The sequence below is a fragment of the Hibiscus syriacus genome, unplaced genomic scaffold (assembly GCF_006381635.1).
Source record: "Hibiscus syriacus cultivar Baekdansim isolate YM2019G1 unplaced genomic scaffold, ASM638163v2 tig00110556_pilon, whole genome shotgun sequence".
Taxonomy (NCBI): domain Eukaryota; kingdom Viridiplantae; phylum Streptophyta; class Magnoliopsida; order Malvales; family Malvaceae; genus Hibiscus; species Hibiscus syriacus.
In genome coordinates, this window is record NW_024062779.1 from 3,559,634 (window position 1) to 3,577,673 (window position 18,040).

General features: G+C 29.3%; 2 protein-coding genes across 2 annotated transcripts; both read left to right on the forward strand.

The window, feature by feature from the left end:
* The first annotated feature begins 4,605 nt into the window (after positions 1–4,605).
* Positions 4,606–5,751, forward strand: LOC120131746 (inorganic pyrophosphatase 1-like). The gene is made up of 4 exons (XM_039148672.1): positions 4,606–4,743; positions 4,846–4,967; positions 5,074–5,281; positions 5,386–5,751. Exons 1-4 carry the CDS (start codon positions 4,606–4,608, stop codon positions 5,725–5,727), a joined length of 810 nt encoding a protein of 269 aa, XP_039004603.1. The 3' UTR covers positions 5,728–5,751.
* Positions 5,752–14,356: 8,605 nt separating this feature from the next.
* On the forward strand, positions 14,357–15,570 carry LOC120131864 (inorganic pyrophosphatase 2-like). Its single transcript, XM_039148746.1, has 4 exons — positions 14,357–14,500; positions 14,619–14,740; positions 14,865–15,072; positions 15,145–15,570. The coding sequence occupies exons 1-4, from the start codon at positions 14,357–14,359 to the stop codon at positions 15,568–15,570; spliced, it is 900 nt and encodes a 299-aa protein (XP_039004677.1).
* The last annotated feature ends 2,470 nt before the right edge of the window (positions 15,571–18,040 follow it).

Below are 18,040 nucleotides of genomic sequence, written 5' to 3' on the forward strand. Positions count from 1 at the left end.
GCAAGCTCTATGGAGTTTCAATTATTATTATTATAATAATTAGGGTTAACTACACGGATGATCATTTATGTTTGTATTTTATTCACTTTTGGTCACTGATTTCAAAATACATAAGATATGATCACCTTCGTTTTTATTTAATTAAAATATGGTCACTTTTGTTTTTATTTGTTTAAGATGCGATCACCACATGTTAAATTTTGTTAACACTTAATAGATTAAGTGATGTGATATTTTGGTATAATCACACATATGGTCTCTATTATTTACATATTCTCTCAATTTAGTCACACTTTTAATAAATTAAAATAAATATAATTCTCCAATTGAATGATGTCATGTGTCACTGATGCCACGTGTCATCATTCAGTTGGAGGATTAACTTTATTTTAATTAAATATATTTATTTTCCACCAATTTGCTTTGCTTTGTTAAATTAAAATAAAATAAAGTTAGTCTTCCAACTGAATGACGAAACACGACACGTGATATCAATGACATGTGACATCATTCAATTAGAGGATTAAATTTATTTTAATTTATTAAAAGTATGACTACATTGAGAGAATATGTAAATAACTGATACCAAATGTGTAATTATACCAAAATATTTAGCGGCAGTTAACTCGTGGTGACCACATCTTAATTAAATAAGAACGAATGTGATCATATTTTAATTAAATAAAAAATTAAGATGATCATATCTTGTGTATTTTGAAGTCAATAATCAAAATTGGACAAAACACAAACATAAATAATTATCTATGTAGTTAACTCTAATAACTATTGTTATTATTACTGTTGTTATTGTTATTAAATAATTTAAAATAATTATAATTTAATAATTATTTAAACAAAAAATACTTAAATTGTGTTATTTTTTTCTTTAAGTACCTAAGCTATTTTTTTTTTATCAAACTAGATACTTAAATTATTAAATTATTATATGTAAACAATTTTAAGCACCTCAATTATTAATAAGTCCTTTAACTATACTTTTTTCTTTAAGACCCTAAAATATTTTTTTGATAAAAAAGTACATAATTTTAAATAATGTCAACATCTTATTGGTCAAAAAATAATTTTCTAATTGAAAAATATTAGGACTTACAATCATTAAATGTGATAGTTTAAGTACCTAATTTGATAAAAAAATAATTGAAGTACCTAAAGCAAAAAAGAAACATAGTTCAAGTACTTATTTTTAGTTAAGCGTTTAATAATTTAAATAATAAACTCAATGATAAACAAAAATGTTCTTACTTAAAGTTTTAGATTCAAAAAGTTAAATATGTAGTTGTGTAAGTTATCAAATTAGTTAAGAAAATTTTAAATAGATATTACCTTATAATTATTTTGACTATTCAATAATATATAGTATCTAGATTCAAATTCAAGTGTGTGGATGAACTCGAAAATTACCTAGACAATAACATATTCAAAAATATTTTTGAGGGTGAACACACATACACTAGTAACACAGTTTTGAATAGGTGACCACAATTAAAATTTTAAGATGAGCACAAATAATATTTCAGGATTTATATTTTTAGTAAAATAAAGAACTAACTAAAAAAATTAAGATTTGAGTATCGCCACTTAAAATATATATTGCCCGCCAGTGTGCCTAGGGGATCCTCTACTCCACAAGAGAGTTACACATGCATGACACGTACCAATTCCTTATCCAAAATATTCGGGATCGTCTCTCCGGTTGGAAAGCCAAACTGGCTGGTAGAGCGACACTGGTCAAAACGGTACTCAATGCATTACCTAAATACGCAATGCAAACCTGCCATTTACCCAAGGGAATTTGCTAGGAAATGGAACGATTAACCCGTAACTTTCTATATATGATAAAAGTATATGACACATATAAAAATTTTGACCCAATTTGATATGAGCACATATATAATCATTTTTATTAGGTAAAAGGAGACATAATTGAAAAAATTAAAAAAAATGTGTATTGTAAATTGTACCTAAATTTATAATAAATTATTATAAAATTATTTCATATCAAATAAAAATCAATTATTTTAAATTCAAACGTGATCTAACCAGACTTCACTCTTTCAAAAACTCACCCGATTCAAATAAAAAAATGTTTAGTATAAAAATAAGTGTCCAAACTATAATATATTTTTTATTTAGGTGTCTAATTTTTTCGGTCAATAAGGGTGTCTAACAATATATACGTTACCATTTTTAAGTGTGTCGGGCGTAATGATGTTAAAAATACTCCATTAAGTAACACGTGTCGCGTTCACAAATTTTTAAAAATTTTATTTTTAAAAAAAGCTTAAAATTTTATTTTTTTTTAAAAACTTATTTTTCTCAAATCTTAAAAAAAACCAAAACTTTGATGGGAAAAACTAATTCTAATCACAATACTCATGTTGTCCGATGTAGTTTTCATCGGTCGAACCTCCACTTGAATAAACCTCCACCAAATGACAAGACCTCAATGAGCTAAACCCCAAACATCGACAGAAAAATCGCGAGCTGACATTTAAAAAAAAAACTTGAAAATTTACGACCTTGACAATCCACCAGACTCGGTGGCACGACTTACAGTAAAGGAGATAACAACTAACCATGAAGATGGCAAGGGAGGTAATGGCGACGATGGTCGTGATCAACAAGGGAATTGCAAGGATAATGTTAGGGATTTTATGGTTGATTTTAGGATTTTTAAAGATTTTTTTTGAATAAATTAGGATTTTTTAAATATAATAAAAATTTTAAGTTTTTTAAAATGAATTTTTTTAAATTATTTGAATACGAAATGTGTCACTTAACAAAAAATTTTAATTACAGTTACGACTGAGACACTTAAAATGGTAACATTTGTAACGTTAGCCACTTGGATTGATCGAAAAATAGTTTAAACACTTAAATGAGAAAAAAGAATATGATTTGGACATTTATTTTTATACTAAACTTTAAAAACACAATCCCGTAAGATCTGAAGAATTGAAACCAATAAATTTAGTTCAAATGTCCATGGTTTAAGTGTACAAGATCTGTAACGAATTTATATGCTCTCCTTTCATTAATGGTTTCTTGAATTTTATTCTTTGTTGGAATGTTGTTTCTTACAAGTAGACTTGTTAAAGGGTTGATTCATACATGTAATTCAAAAGTTCATTTAAAATGTGGGATAAAAACCCAAACAAAAACTGAAACTTGAAAAATAAGCCCATTTTTAATTCGAACCAGGCCTCGAGTAACATTATTTTGACCCGCCCCGATCTGGTTGTTCAATATAGCCTATACAATATTTATTAGTCATATTTTTAAAATAATTACATTTTAAAAAAGTTTAACCCACACCCAAATTCCTTATCACCCAAACTAAAGTGTATTTGTATATTCTATTTTGTAAAATTATTTAATTAAATATTATAACTTTCTGCTCTACAAAAATAAAACTATTTAATGAACCAGTTTTATTGGCATCTAAAACTTGAAGCCCACAACTTACTTTGGGTAATGTACACTACATCTATCTAAATTACTTAATTATGTGTTTCCGTAATAAATAATTTATTTTCTAAAAAATATAATTTAATTAAAAACTATTGTAAATAAATTATTTATCGTTAAAATTAAAATAAATGTTTAATACAAAATTAGTATAATAAAAAATTTAATTTAAAACTTTATATATTATATCATTTTGAATTTAATTTAAAATAATTCAACAAATCTAACTTCTCAAATTTAAAAATTCTATTAGTTTAATATTTTTATAATATTATCAAATTAATCGAGTCTATCAAACCAAAGCAATAATTAGTTAAATTTATTGAATTATTTGAATTAAAATATTAAATTAATAGAACATATAAATTATATAAACTAAAATTATTATTATGTCATGCATCATCACTATTTCTAATCAATGATACGTTTCAATTAACGACTAAAATATAATCTATAAAAACAATGATTCATTTATTAATCAAATAACCTTAATTTATTTTATGCATTTACTTTGTTGTGCTACGGTATTTAAGTAAGGTATTAAATTTACCATTGCGTTATAGTTTTGTTATTTTCATATGGTTAGGTATTTTTCACACGAAAAGAAAAAGGTTGTAAAGCTTAGCAGCCACATGAAGTAAAACTCAAGAATCACACACCCACAGAAAATACCCCGAATATTCTACGCGGATCGTGATTCGTGGGCATGCATGCGCGTCGTCAATGGTGGCCTAATGAATTCCTTTCCCATAGGAATATTCGCTTATTCCTCCTCATTTCAGGTTTCCAAGACGAAAGTCATCAAATGGACCACATAATTTTGCTCCTACGGTAAATAAATAAATGTACATTGGAAGATGGATTAATGAAGCTGCTTCTGGATTACCATAAGAACACATTCCTGTAATATTCCCTTGGCATAAAATAATATCCATTGTTTATTACAGCTGCAGGTCATTTTTTCCCCTTTTATTACTTGTTTTTCTGTGTTTATAAATACCCTTGCCATCTTACGTGACCTTACAATATACAGAATCCTCTTCCAATAAAAGGGTTATTGAGCTTTTCTCTTCTCTGTCTATTTCCAATCTTGTTTCTGCAACTTCGAAACAAAAAATGGCTGGGATTGTTGTGGTTTTTGATTTTGACAAAACCGTCATTGATTGCGATAGTGATAATTGGGTTGTTGATGAGTTGGGTTTTACCGATTTGTTTAACCAGCTTCTTCCTGCCATGCCCTGGAATTCTCTCATGGTAAACCTCAAGATCTCCCCTTGTTTTTTTCCCCTTGTATTTTCCATTTGAACATAACATATTGATTTAGACATTTACGTTTTTGGTGGCGTGAACTTACAGGACACGATGATGGGGGAGATTCATGCGCAGGGAAAAACCATTGATGACATTGTTGAGGTTCTGAAACGGACCCCTATCCATCCTAGGATTGTAGCAGCTGTTAAATCAGCTCATGCTTTGGGGTATGTTTCTCTTCTTACTTCTTACTGTTTTATCTGTAACAAAAAAAAAGATAACACATCTTGGACTGTAAAGTAATCGATTTGGTTTGGGATTTTCTTTTCCCAGGTGCGAACTGAGGATCGTAAGTGATGCAAACATGTTCTTCATCGAGACAATCCTGGAGCATCTTGAACTGAAGGAATATTTCTCAGAGATCAACACAAACCCAGGCTTTGTGAATGAAGAAGGCAGGCTTAGGATCTTCCCTTACAATGATTTCACCAAGTGTCCCCACGGCTGCAACCTCAACCTCTGCCCCCCAAATATGTGCAAGGTATCATATCCAACTCCAACTAGCTTGGAGTTGTCATATATTTATATTATATAATATAAAGTTTGACAATTTTAATCTTTAGGTTTTGCTGTGGTTTGCAACAGGGGATGATCATAGAAAGGATTCAAGCTTCTTTAGAGGGAAGGAAAAGGATAATATACCTTGGAGATGGTGTTGGTGATTATTGCCCCACCCTAAGGCTAGGAAAGAGTGATTACATGATGCCAAGGAAGAATTTTCCAGTTTGGGATTTAATTTGCAGCAACCCTATGCTCATCAAGGCTGAGATTCACGAATGGAGTGACGGTGAAGACTTGGAGCGAGTTCTTTTGCAACTAATCAACATGGTCGCTGTTGATGCTCAATTGTTCTCTATTGACTGCAAACTGCAAACCTTATCAGCATCTAACCTTTCCTTGCCCAAACCCCTGCCTGTACCTCAGTAGAAATGTGATTCTCCGTCGAAGTGATTTTTATGTCTTATTTTCCTCTAATGGAAGCGTGGTTGAAATAATTGTAAATAAAGAAATTGTTGGGGTGAGCATTTGATTAAGTCGAGTAAAAAAAATCGAGTTATTTAAGTTTATAACTCATATTTTACAATTTGAACTTAACTTGAATTTTTTTTTAGTAGAGTCGAGTTTAAGAAATTGGAATGGAGTTATTCGAGTTTCTATAAAAAAAATTATTATAATTATATATAGTATAATGGTGAGGATTGTTTCCAATTTTTCGGCTTTCTCTGACCATATAAAATATATATTTAGCCTTCTTTTCACATCATAATGTTACTAAAATACAATCTAAAATCATAAAATATATTCACAACATTATATTTTTCTTTATTTTAAGAGTAAAATATTGATGAGAGTATAAAAGAGTCAAAGAATTGATGGGAAGAAAAAATTACAAATAATTGCAGTGAAAAGATAAAATTGAGTAAAATGTAATCTTAAGAGTTTAAATAAAAAAGAGAGGACAATTTTAGTAAAAGAAAAAGAATTGAAGTTGTTATCGAAATAAAGGAGAATTGAAGAAATAAGGAAATTATGAAAAATTGAGGGGTTAAATTTAAAAATAGAAAAACTTGTTATCGAAAAGAGGAATTAAAAGTACATATGTAGTCTAAGATGGCTTGTGAGCATGTGATTCAAATTTGGTTGAAAATAAACTCAAAATGAATGAGTATTTGAAAGAATAATTAAATCAGTGACTAAATAATAAAAATATCAAAATATATAGCTAATTTATTTATTTTTCGAGTAACTCGAAGTTTCTAAATTTCAACTCGATTCGAACTCGAAAACTGAATTGATAATTTGAGTCGAGTCAAATTTTATTCACCCTAATTGTTGTTATGATCTTAACTTATACTTTTGAAATTGAGATTCGGTATAAAGTTTAATTGATTTAATTACCTGCCCAGAGCCCCCCCCCCCCCAAAAAAAAAACTAAGACCAAGGGATGAAATATTTTGACCACAGGGACACACATTACTTGTAATAATTATGTTTTAAAAATATATAAAATTTTATAATTAATTTTTTGATTAAACTAAAATAATTATAAAGTAATATATATTCTAAATACTCTCAACTATATGACAATTAACGATCAACCACATTTATTTGAACCTAAAACCCCTAAGAATAATATTTAAGAAATCTTTTATATCATAAAATTTTAATTTACATTATTACACTTTCTCTAGCCTACAATAACTATTTTTATTTAAAAATTTTAATTTCATAAATTTTATAGAGAATCCTTTTATTACTCACGCTTTTATCAAAAAATTTAAATCATAAATTTTAATTCTACTGGGTTGAATCATTTCAGTTTTTTCACTTTTCTATACAAATTGACATAAAATAAACAAAAGCTTATTTATTCCTTCAAACATCCATGGAAAAACAGGTTTTTATTGTGTTTTTTAGACCTATAGTGACGTTTTTAAGTGTCGCTACAAATTCTCCCAACGCTAGCAAAAAAGTCATAAAAAGTGTCGCTAAATCAAACGCCACTATAGTTAGTGACGTTTGTGAACATTAAATGCCACAAAAAGTCGAGGTATATAACAGTGTTTTAGAAACTAGCGCGACTAATTTTTGTGATCTATAGCAACGTTTGTTGTCTAACGTCACTAATTAACTTGCATTTAGTGGCATTTATTCCCCAAACGCCGCTATATGTTGTGATATTTAGTGATATTTTTTACCACAAATGTTGCATAAGAACTTGCAACACACAAATATCTTTTTCTGCTTTGTATTACCCAAATTTAATATCCTATATTATTATCCAATAACAACAAATCTAAAACTAAATTAACAAGAATTAAGGAAAAATACTTAACAACAAAATAAATAAAAATTAAACAGTGAAATCTAATATATTTATTCTCGATGAATATGATAATATGATATGTTTTGACCTTTTTGGGATGTTTCATAGCTATTTTACTAGAAACATCATGTTCTAAAATCAACAAGATGGACATTAAAATGAGAATTCATATGCTTAAAAAGCCTTTCTTCTTCAACCTTTCAATGGTTTCCCTCATAATCACATCCCAAAAAATGAATCTTAGACTCAACCTCTTTGCTTTCTCTTAGGATATTTGGAAAATGTGCTTAATCGACTTGTCTTGATCTCTACATCTGTAATAAATTGAAGAAGATATAACTTTTATTAGCAGTTCCATCATCAAACATTTTGATCAAAACTAATCTAGGGATAAATATACATGCTAGTTATAAAAATAATTTATAAACTGAAGCTCTGTGACACATTGTTTAAAACCAAAATAATAAAAACTCAAAGTTTGATAGAAATACTACAAATTTTGGTCAGTGGTTAAACATAAATTTTGAAAGTTGGTGGCTAAAATCTAAACTTTGTGAAAGTTCAGGGATCAAAAATATAATTTTAAAAAGTTATATATTTTAGCATGTAAATGAACAGTTTGACTTAAAACAAGAATTTTCGTGGATTTTTAGTACGGGATTTGTATTAAAAACTATAATGCGATAAAGTTCGATATAGAAATCGGGTAATTAAATCGAATCGAAATTTCACGAAAATTTGAAAGATGCTAGATAAAGTTTGGAAATAGTATTTCTATACTTTAGGTAAGTGAAATTTAGCAGGGATCAATGGAATTGAAGTTAACTTGTTAGATTTGGTCGAACAATGGAAATTTAGTGACTAAAATATAATTTTCAAAAATTGCATGGCTAAAGTAGAAAGTCAACTTCAAGTTGATTCATCTTTAGAATTTCTCATTAATTGAATTTTAATGGCGATTGTGGAATTTCTCATTAACTGAATTTTAAACTCAATTATATTATAAAAGTGCCAAGTGTTTTAAGTGATAATTACATGGGAAAAAAAAGGAATTTTCAACGATCTTCCCAAGCATTTGCCGTGAACTCCATAGCTCAAGAGGTGACAATTTTCAAATTTATTTTTAGGCTTATTCGATTGATTTTTGGGTTAATCTATTAGATAGAGAATTAATCCTCTTGAAATTCTCTATCATTTGGTATAAAAATTACATGGAAATCATGCTTAGATGTTGAGATTTATGAATTGGTTGGTTGAAGAACATGTTTGATTTTGAATATTTGATGGAAGTTTTTTATGTTATTGAAGTTGTTGAATAATTCTAAAGCATGGTGATGATTAAAATCAAGTGTAGAAGCTTAATTCATGTTAGGCCATGGTTAATTGAATTTTGATTTAATTTGATGTTGTGATGATTGAAATAACATGAATTTGGTGTAAGAAAGTTGAATTCATGCTTGAAATTGAATGGAAATCAAGCCCTAGATGACTTGGGACATTCGTATATAAGGGGAAATATACTGGAAAATATTGAAAAATTTTCTATGATTTAGAATTGATATTAGATGTGTCCTACAAGCTTTGGAGATCAATTTGGATCAATTTGGAAGCTTGAAATAGAAAAGGGCTATTTTACAAGTTTTGAAAATTATGGGACATTATCAGATAATTGTGTTACTTGTGGGTGTTAAATGTTGAATTTTGATATTGAAATGCTGGAATTGTAAGTTAAATTAATGTTTGAGGGTCAAAGTAAAAATTTGGATAAGTATGGTGATGGAATTTGAATAGTCTCAATAGTTGGGACTTAATGGTGAGTTTTTAAAAGTGATGGTATTGTTTTGTTGAGAAAATTACAAAGCTGGAAAATTTATTAGCATGATGATTTTTAGAGTTTAAATATTAGTTTGGAATCAAATTGCAAGTTTATTAAAGTAGGTAGTTGAATTCAAAAAGTCTAAGGAAATAGAGGATGAAATTGCAAAATTTTGAATGTTGGGGTATTGAACTAAGTATATTATCAAGATGCTGTAAATTTTAGTAAATGATGTGAAATGATCATAATGGTGAAGAATATTATGAATTAAATGGAAAGGTTGATATGCATTCTAAAAAAAGAATTCATAACTAGTAACTTGAATGCAAAGTTGGTAAAAGTGGAAGGGTTGATGATGAAAATAAATATTTGTGGAATCGAATGAGTATTTTGAGAAGTTTGAAATTTATGTTGGAAATATGATTTAGTTTTATATATTGATTAAGTATCGACTTTATTTCTAGAGACTTTTATATTATTAAGTTTGGATTATATTAGTACGATACTAACATATAGTTCGAATATTTTATGTTATTATATGACGTTGTAAGATCACGATAAATCTAGTGATCCAAGTGACTCGAAAGGGAAGGAAAAAGTGTGGGATTGAGAAGATTATCGTAGAACATGTTCGATAGTGAGACAAAGGTGAGTGCATATTTAATTTGTATTTATGTTATCGAATAAACATTGACTTGCGATGAACTAGTGACGGAGTTACTATGCTAAGAAGTTATTCCTAAATACTATGAGATTTTTAATTCATGCATAAATGTTCATTTGGTAAGCTAATAGAATTATGGAATAAGCTAAGGATGTTAATTAAGGAAAGTTGCTTAGAAATTATGATTTGAATAGTAAGTTTATAAAATCACAATAACCTATACAGAAGTGATTAGAGGATGATTTCTATACCGTTGGATTTTTATATTAGTATAGTTTCATTTAAAACAAACGGATACTGATTTCGAGGTGTATAAAAAAGATATAAATTTTTAATCGATGATAGATCAGAAAACAAGTCAGCAGATTCTGCCTAAAATAGTTTCTGTAAGTCAACTTTGAAAATTCGTTATAAATTGTACAAGTTGAACTAGAAGAAGTTCCTTATATGGTTAGATTAATATTCGAGTCTAGTTTTCAGCGGTATAAACTGAATAATTTTTAAGTATGTAGATTAATAAAAATAATACTTTTTTGAAGGTAGTGCAAACTGCCAGAGTATGAAATTTCGATAAATTATGTAGTTGAAGCAATTGAAAGCAAATGATTAGATCTAAAGCTTAGTGAGACTTATATTTTGACTTATAAATAAAGTATCAAAGTGAGTGCAATTTATTTATTTAATTATTATGATTGAAGACGGCTTGTGATAAGTCAGCCTTGTATTATTTAAAGTATAATTTTTATTTTAAATATGGATTATCTCCATAATGTTTGTATAAGGTTTTATGGATGATTTAGGGTATGAACTGCCCACGTTCTATTTTGATGATGATGAAGTAAAAATGATTCTGAATTTGAAATATTGATTATGAAACGAATAAGATATGATCTGAAAGGCTATTGTATTTTGCATTGAGAGTCGTAGGTACAATTGACATGTCATGAGGTGGAGTGATTATGATTATGATATGGTATATTTGTGTACATTATGAGTAGCACTGTTGGTGCAAATGATATGAATGCACTTGGAGTGCATATTCTGATGATAGCACTGCGAAGTGATTATTGCGCACACTCGTCTGATCACGTACCTTGCATTATCTCATATATACATTGGGCTATAAAAGTAAATGTGAACGTTATGACAATATGAAAGAAAAGAATATGGAAATAAAATGAAAGTTCTGAAATATGTACGAATGAAAATAATATGAAATGTTTGTTATATTTTATGTTGATTTACATGATTTTTGATAAAATCATGAGATGATGATTTTTAGGTTTTTAAGAGGAAAGCAACTTGAATAGCTCGATTTGAAAGTTTTAATGTTTTTGTTTAAATTGCATATTTATGTTTATAATACTTTATGAAATTTATTTTTTATCTCGCTTTAGTTATTTTACTGCCTCACTAAGTTTTACTTAGCGCGTGATGATTTTCATGCGTATGTTTGGATATAGAAAGGAACGTGTGAAGTAAGTAGCCTCTTGAGCATCTTTCCAGAAAATCTTACCTAATATCAGTATCAATAAGACATCTTATATTTGACTTATTTGTGGCATGTATATTATATATGTATGTTGCTCTATCAAATTTGTTTTTAAATGGTCTGTAATAGTAAATTAGGACCATTTATTTTGGTTAGTCTAGTCATATCCGTATCTATGAATATATAAATAATATATATGTTTTAAATGATTTCATAATTAAGCATTATTTAGGCAGTTTTAAATAGTTTATAATACTAAACTATTCCGATTACTGTCTAAAACTATATTTTTTTAGAAAGATTAAATATTTTTTATAATTGTACCCGATTAATGAGATAGTTTTAAAGTTGATAAATGAATGTAAATAAAGGAAAAAAATGAAAAAAAAAATTTTAAGCATTAGTGATCAACAGATGTTTGTAGTGTTGATGCAACATCTTTAACTCATATCTCGAGACATATATGGGTTATGAGTGTTACATTGATAAACCGAATACAAGAGTAAGGTTATATGGGCACACATGCCCACTAAAGCTACAATACAATACTTATGAAGAGATACTGGAATTCTTGTTGCGACGGTGTTCTTCGAACAGTCAAGCTAATAATATGCGAATATAAAATATCCAAACGTTGAGCTTGCAACACCCATCAGTATAATTGCTAATCTAGAGCAACATTATGAGTCTCATGAATACAAGCATGCTAAAGACATGATACTATGCAGCAGGTACATGCATGATCATAATCAAGTGCTACCTACTTAAGGTTCAACTTTTCTACTGTTGAGGTAGGAGTCTCATGCTTCCCTTAATCCTCTATTAAGGGCCTCGCCATAAGTACATCTTTTTCGGTCTCTAACCATAACGACTGACCGTTAGGCATACTCTATATACAACACATGACACATTGTTGTGTATTATATGAATGTGACACATGACACAATGTTATCACGTAGCATCAAATACTAGACTGTTAGGGAAAAATCCTGATATCACATAGCATTGATGAAATTCTCACTAAGCTGATGAATGATCTCCTGCTATCGCATAGCATCAGGTAAATCATTGAGGGGAAACCCAGTATCACATAACATCGATAAAATTTCCACTTTGCTGAAGCATTAGCTCAGTATCACAGAGCATCGAGCCAAGCTGTAAAGATATATGTCCCACTAGGGTAACTAAGGTAGCCTAGCTATAACTAGCATAGTTACACGCACTAAAGTGGGGTTATCCCCTCACTAGCTGATATCTCTCTCGTCCTCACATCTAGAACGTTATGCAAGAGTTTATTAGTCTGTTACATCTATGAGTTTATTAAGTTGCTCTATTCTGGTCATTAACACTAAAGATCATTTTGGTCTTCTTTGTCTCTAAGGTTTCTAGGCGTTTCATGATTTTATGACAATAATGTTTCTATAGTTCACATCTATAACGTTATGCAAGAGTTTATTAGTCTGTTACATCTATTAGTTTATTAAGTTGTTCTATTTTGGTCATTTAACACTAAAGAGCATTTTGGTCATCATTGTCTATAAGGTCTCTAGGCGTTTCATGATTTTATGACAATAATGTTTCTGTAGTTCACATTTAGTATGTTATGCAAGGGTTTATTAGTCTGTTACATCTGTTAGTTTATTAAATTGTTCTATTCTGGTCATTTAACAATAAATAGCATTTTGGTCATCTTTGTCTTTAAGATCTCTAGACGTTTCATGATTTTATGACAATAATGTTAATTGCTTGCATTATATAGTAGACATCACATATGGGTAAAGTACACAAACTTGATTGTAGGCCAGAAGAGAGGAGAATATAAGTAAAAAGAAATATAAATGATTTTATTAAAATTTTATTGCTTGTAAAAGTTTTATTTTTTTAAAAATAATTTAAAATTTTTTATTTTATTTTTTTATTTAAAAAATTAAAATAAAATTTAAATTATAATTGAAGTGTTAAATGAAAAATCATTCACTAAGTTAACGTGTCATGATTAAAAAAATTAACAATAATAATAAAATTTAATTTTTTTTAAAAAAAAATTTATCGTTTAAAAATATTTTTATAGTATTTTAATGACCTTTGTAAACTGTACCCAATATTTATATATAGAGAGAGGCCCATCATCGACGACTGGACTGCCTGACAATACAACTTTTTACAGCTTTCAAGTCATATAAATGCACCTCTTTTATTCGTATTACCGCGTATGTTGGGGAGCTCTAAATGACCCTCAACTTCTTTTTAACAACTAGATATAAGTAAAAAAAAAAATTAACTTATTATATGTATAAATTACGGTATTGATTTAAATTTGACTTTTTTTTAGCTAATACTGTACGTACAAAAATTCTCTTGGCATAGATTCTAGAACAATAAGGAAATTTAATTTGTAATGAAATTTCATAGAAGAGTAAAAATCTTATTATAGGTCATGTTTTCCACACGTTACAAACATTCTTTTCCTTTTTCTGTTTTAAAGGAATTTGACTTAGCATATTCCTAATTCCCAACCCCACAGAAAGTGTTTCCTCGCATGGCATATTCCCAATATTCCCACCCCACAGAAAATCTTTCCTCGCATCCGCTTACACCGACATGGTATTTGACTAAACACGCCGCCAGATCACAACCCTTTTAGCCATCTATAAACACCACATCATTCCGTGTATTGATATCACGTAATTTGAAAGCATACTTCGATTTGTAATTTACCCATCTGAGTTTTATTGGTTTACATATCGTCGACCACAAATGGCGGGTGCAGGCATAGTGGTGATTTTCGATTTCGATAAAACCATCATCGATTGCGACAGCGATAACTGGGTTGTGGATGCGTTAGGTGCCACTGAGTTGTTCGATCAGCTGCTTCCTACCATGCCATGGAACTCCCTCATGGTTAGTCTTTTGCTTTCTGATCTTTCCCTTTGCATGCATGTTCTTGGTTTGTAAATGCTTTTCTTTATGTCCAAAAAAAGGAGGAGATTTATTGTTAATCATTGAGAAATGGTTACAGGATCGAATGATGAAAGAAGTTCATTCGCAAGGAACAACAATTGAGGATATTGTAGCTGTTCTGAAAAGAACTCCCATACACCCTCGAATCATCGAAGCCATTAAGTCGGCTCAAACTTTAGGGTAGGAATACACTATTTTTCTCTCTTCGTTTATATGCATTTTTTCCTGCATGTCTGGTTTCATCGCTAATGGAAAAAGAAAAAAACTGAATGTTGTGGTGGTACGGAATGACATTATTTTTCAGATGTGAGTTGAAGATTGTGAGCGACGCAAACACTTTCTTCATCGAAACAATATTGGAGCATCACGGCCTGAGGGAATGCTTCTCGGAGATCCATACGAACCCTGGTTTTGTAGATGAACAAGGCAGGCTAAGAATCTTCCCTTACCATGATTTCACCAAATCTTCTCATGGGTGTGTTCATCCCAGCTGCCCTCCAAATATGTGCAAGGTATAATAATACTAGTAAATAACAATGACACCATATGTATTGTATATGCTTATATTTAATTCCCGTCTACAGGGTATTGTGATTGAAAAGATACAGGCTTCTATATCCATGGAGGAGCAGAAGAAAACAATAATCTACCTTGGAGATGGGCTGGGTGATTTCTGCCCAAGTTTGAAGCTGGGCGATGGAGACTATGTAATGCCAAGGAAGGGTTTCCCAGTTTGGGACTTGATTTGCAAAAACAGGAGTCTAGTAAAGGCACATATATGCGAGTGGAGCAATGGGGAGGACTTGGAACATGTGCTGCTCCACCTTATTCCCAGGATTTCCATCCAAGGAAACAACACTAGCGCCAGTTTTGGTCATCTCTATTCACTTGATTTCAAATCAGGAACGATGCCGTTGCCACCCACCACTGCTCATGAAGCCTTCCCTCAGGCCCTTCATGTTTTCATTAACAAGTTAATTAGTTTAAATCAATATGGATTTAGAATTTAATGTATTTTAGTTTAGCTGAACTAATCTAGTTTTGATAGGAGTGGAGCGTCTTGAATAATTTAGTGGGAGTGTATTCTTGTATTCATTAAAATAACATTCTATTTATTTTTAATATTTTGTTGATAACTTTTTTCCTATTTTATTAATTTAAAAATGTTATTTAAATTTTCTCTTTTTTTCTATTTTTGAATATCGTGTTTGTAATTTAGTCGATTTTCCTCTTGAAACAAAGGGATGTCATCGTTGTTTTCGAAATTGATGAACCCAGCATGCTTATTCGATTTCCCCCCAAATAAAGTATCAAACATGGGACATTAATTTCCTAAAGCTTGTCCACAACAAAGCAACACAAATGGTAAGAATGTGAAGTTATAAAATTTTAGGGGTAAATTACTCTAATATTGTCATTGTAATTTTTATTTTTCAAAATATAGTAACTCATATTTTATTTTTCAATCTATTACATTTTGAATAGTAAATTGAAAGAGGTGGGATTGCAACCCGTCTTCACTGTTCATATATATTTTTTGAATAAAGAATGAGAGACAGTTGGTATACAACCCTTCTTATTCACCAAAAAAAAATAGCTATAGTAAACACGGTGTGATTACAAACCATCTTCACTATTCACAAAAAAAAATAACTACAGTGAAGACGTTGGGATTACAACCAGTCTTCCTATTCACAAAAAAAAAAATTAATCCACGATACACTGTTAACCGGAAAAAAAAGGTTGACACGAGTCAGTGTGCATGCAACAATAAACTAAGGGGGCAAGTAAAGGTAAGGTTAAGTGGTATTTACTATTCAACGAAAATAAAAAAATACTTTCAATTAAACCGTTAAAAAAAGGCTGGCAGCCGTAGCAGGCAGCAGCAAGCGCTAAGTAATCATTGGAAATTTAAAAAGCTGGTGTAAAATGATTGTGGATTGATGGATAGATAAATACGTGGTTGAAATTTAAATTTTTTGCATTAAATAGGAGAGATTGTTGAAGTTAATTTAGAAAAAAAAAATTGTAGAAAAAGAAGAAGAAGAAATAGTAAGTAGAAATTAAGTAATATTAAATTGTTAATTTTGTTTTTAATTTTTAAATTATATATTATAGTTAATTTGATTGTTGATGATGAATGTTACTAAAATTTTAATATTATGCATGTAATTTGAGAAGAAGGAAAAAATTGTAAAAGAAGAAGAAGAAGAAAGAGAAGAAAGAATTTTTAAATGATATATTATATAGTTAGTTTGATTGTTGAGAAATTTTAATATAATTTTAATATTATGCATGTAATTTGAGAAGAATGAAAAAATTGTAAAAGAAGAAGAAAGAGAATAAGGAAGAAGAAGGAGAAAATATTAGTAAGTAAATGTATATTTTAATTTTTAATTAAGTAATATTATATCATTAATTTTGTTTTTAATTTTTTAAATTATCTATTATAGTTAATTTGATTGTTGGTGAATATTAATATTCATGTAGAAAAAATTTTCATGTTATAGTTTATTTTTTAGTTATATATATATATATATACATATATGATGTAGTAGTGTATTTTTTTAATTTATTTTTAAAGTAATTTATTGTTTTTATTCTAATAAAATACAAGTAATTTTGAGAAGATATAAAGAAAAAGGAGAAGTAAGATTTAAAACAAATTTTGTCTAATATAAAAAAATTAATTTATATAATTTGAATTTAAATTTAAAATTTCTTAACAAGATGGAGCAACAAAATTAAATTTAACTTAAAAATTATCCAATTTTTCTTAATTTCAACTTACTTATAATTAGATTGTTAGACTGGGTTACCACCAAGGTAATCACCGATAAAATCGGGATCCTCTTCTTCATCATCGCTAGAATCAACAAGTATTTTCCCCTCATCGACCTCAAAGATTTTCAACATCAACATCAACATTCGGATCAACAACTACATATGTCGAAGGCCAACCATATCGAAGAAATGCTCTTGATGTCCCACTTTCTAGCATCGCGACAAAGATGTTTCTACACTGATATGTTTGCTCCTCAATCTCACATTCTCACTACTGTAACCCATTTGAGATGAATTTCCAAATACGTTTATGGATGAGCCAGGAACATCATATTTGCCATATACCTCAACATATAACTCAATAGTCGAGTATTTTTTGATTCATGTATTGCAATCATGCTTCCAATATACTATCATCTCGAAGAGATATTGCATAATATCTAATTGGAGTGTGACATGTTTTTTCACCTATACTGTAAACCACCAATCTCATCTCCAATTTTCATTTTTATCATTTCTCTCATTTCTTGAAGCTTGATATCCCTTTTAAACATCATGTTCATAGAGCTTTTAGATTCAAATACAACCCCAACATTAGTTTTCACTATTTGTCCATTGTAATGGACAATCATCATAAATTTGTTGCTCATTTTCTCTGCATGTTTAAAAAGTAATTATATTTAAAACAAAACAATA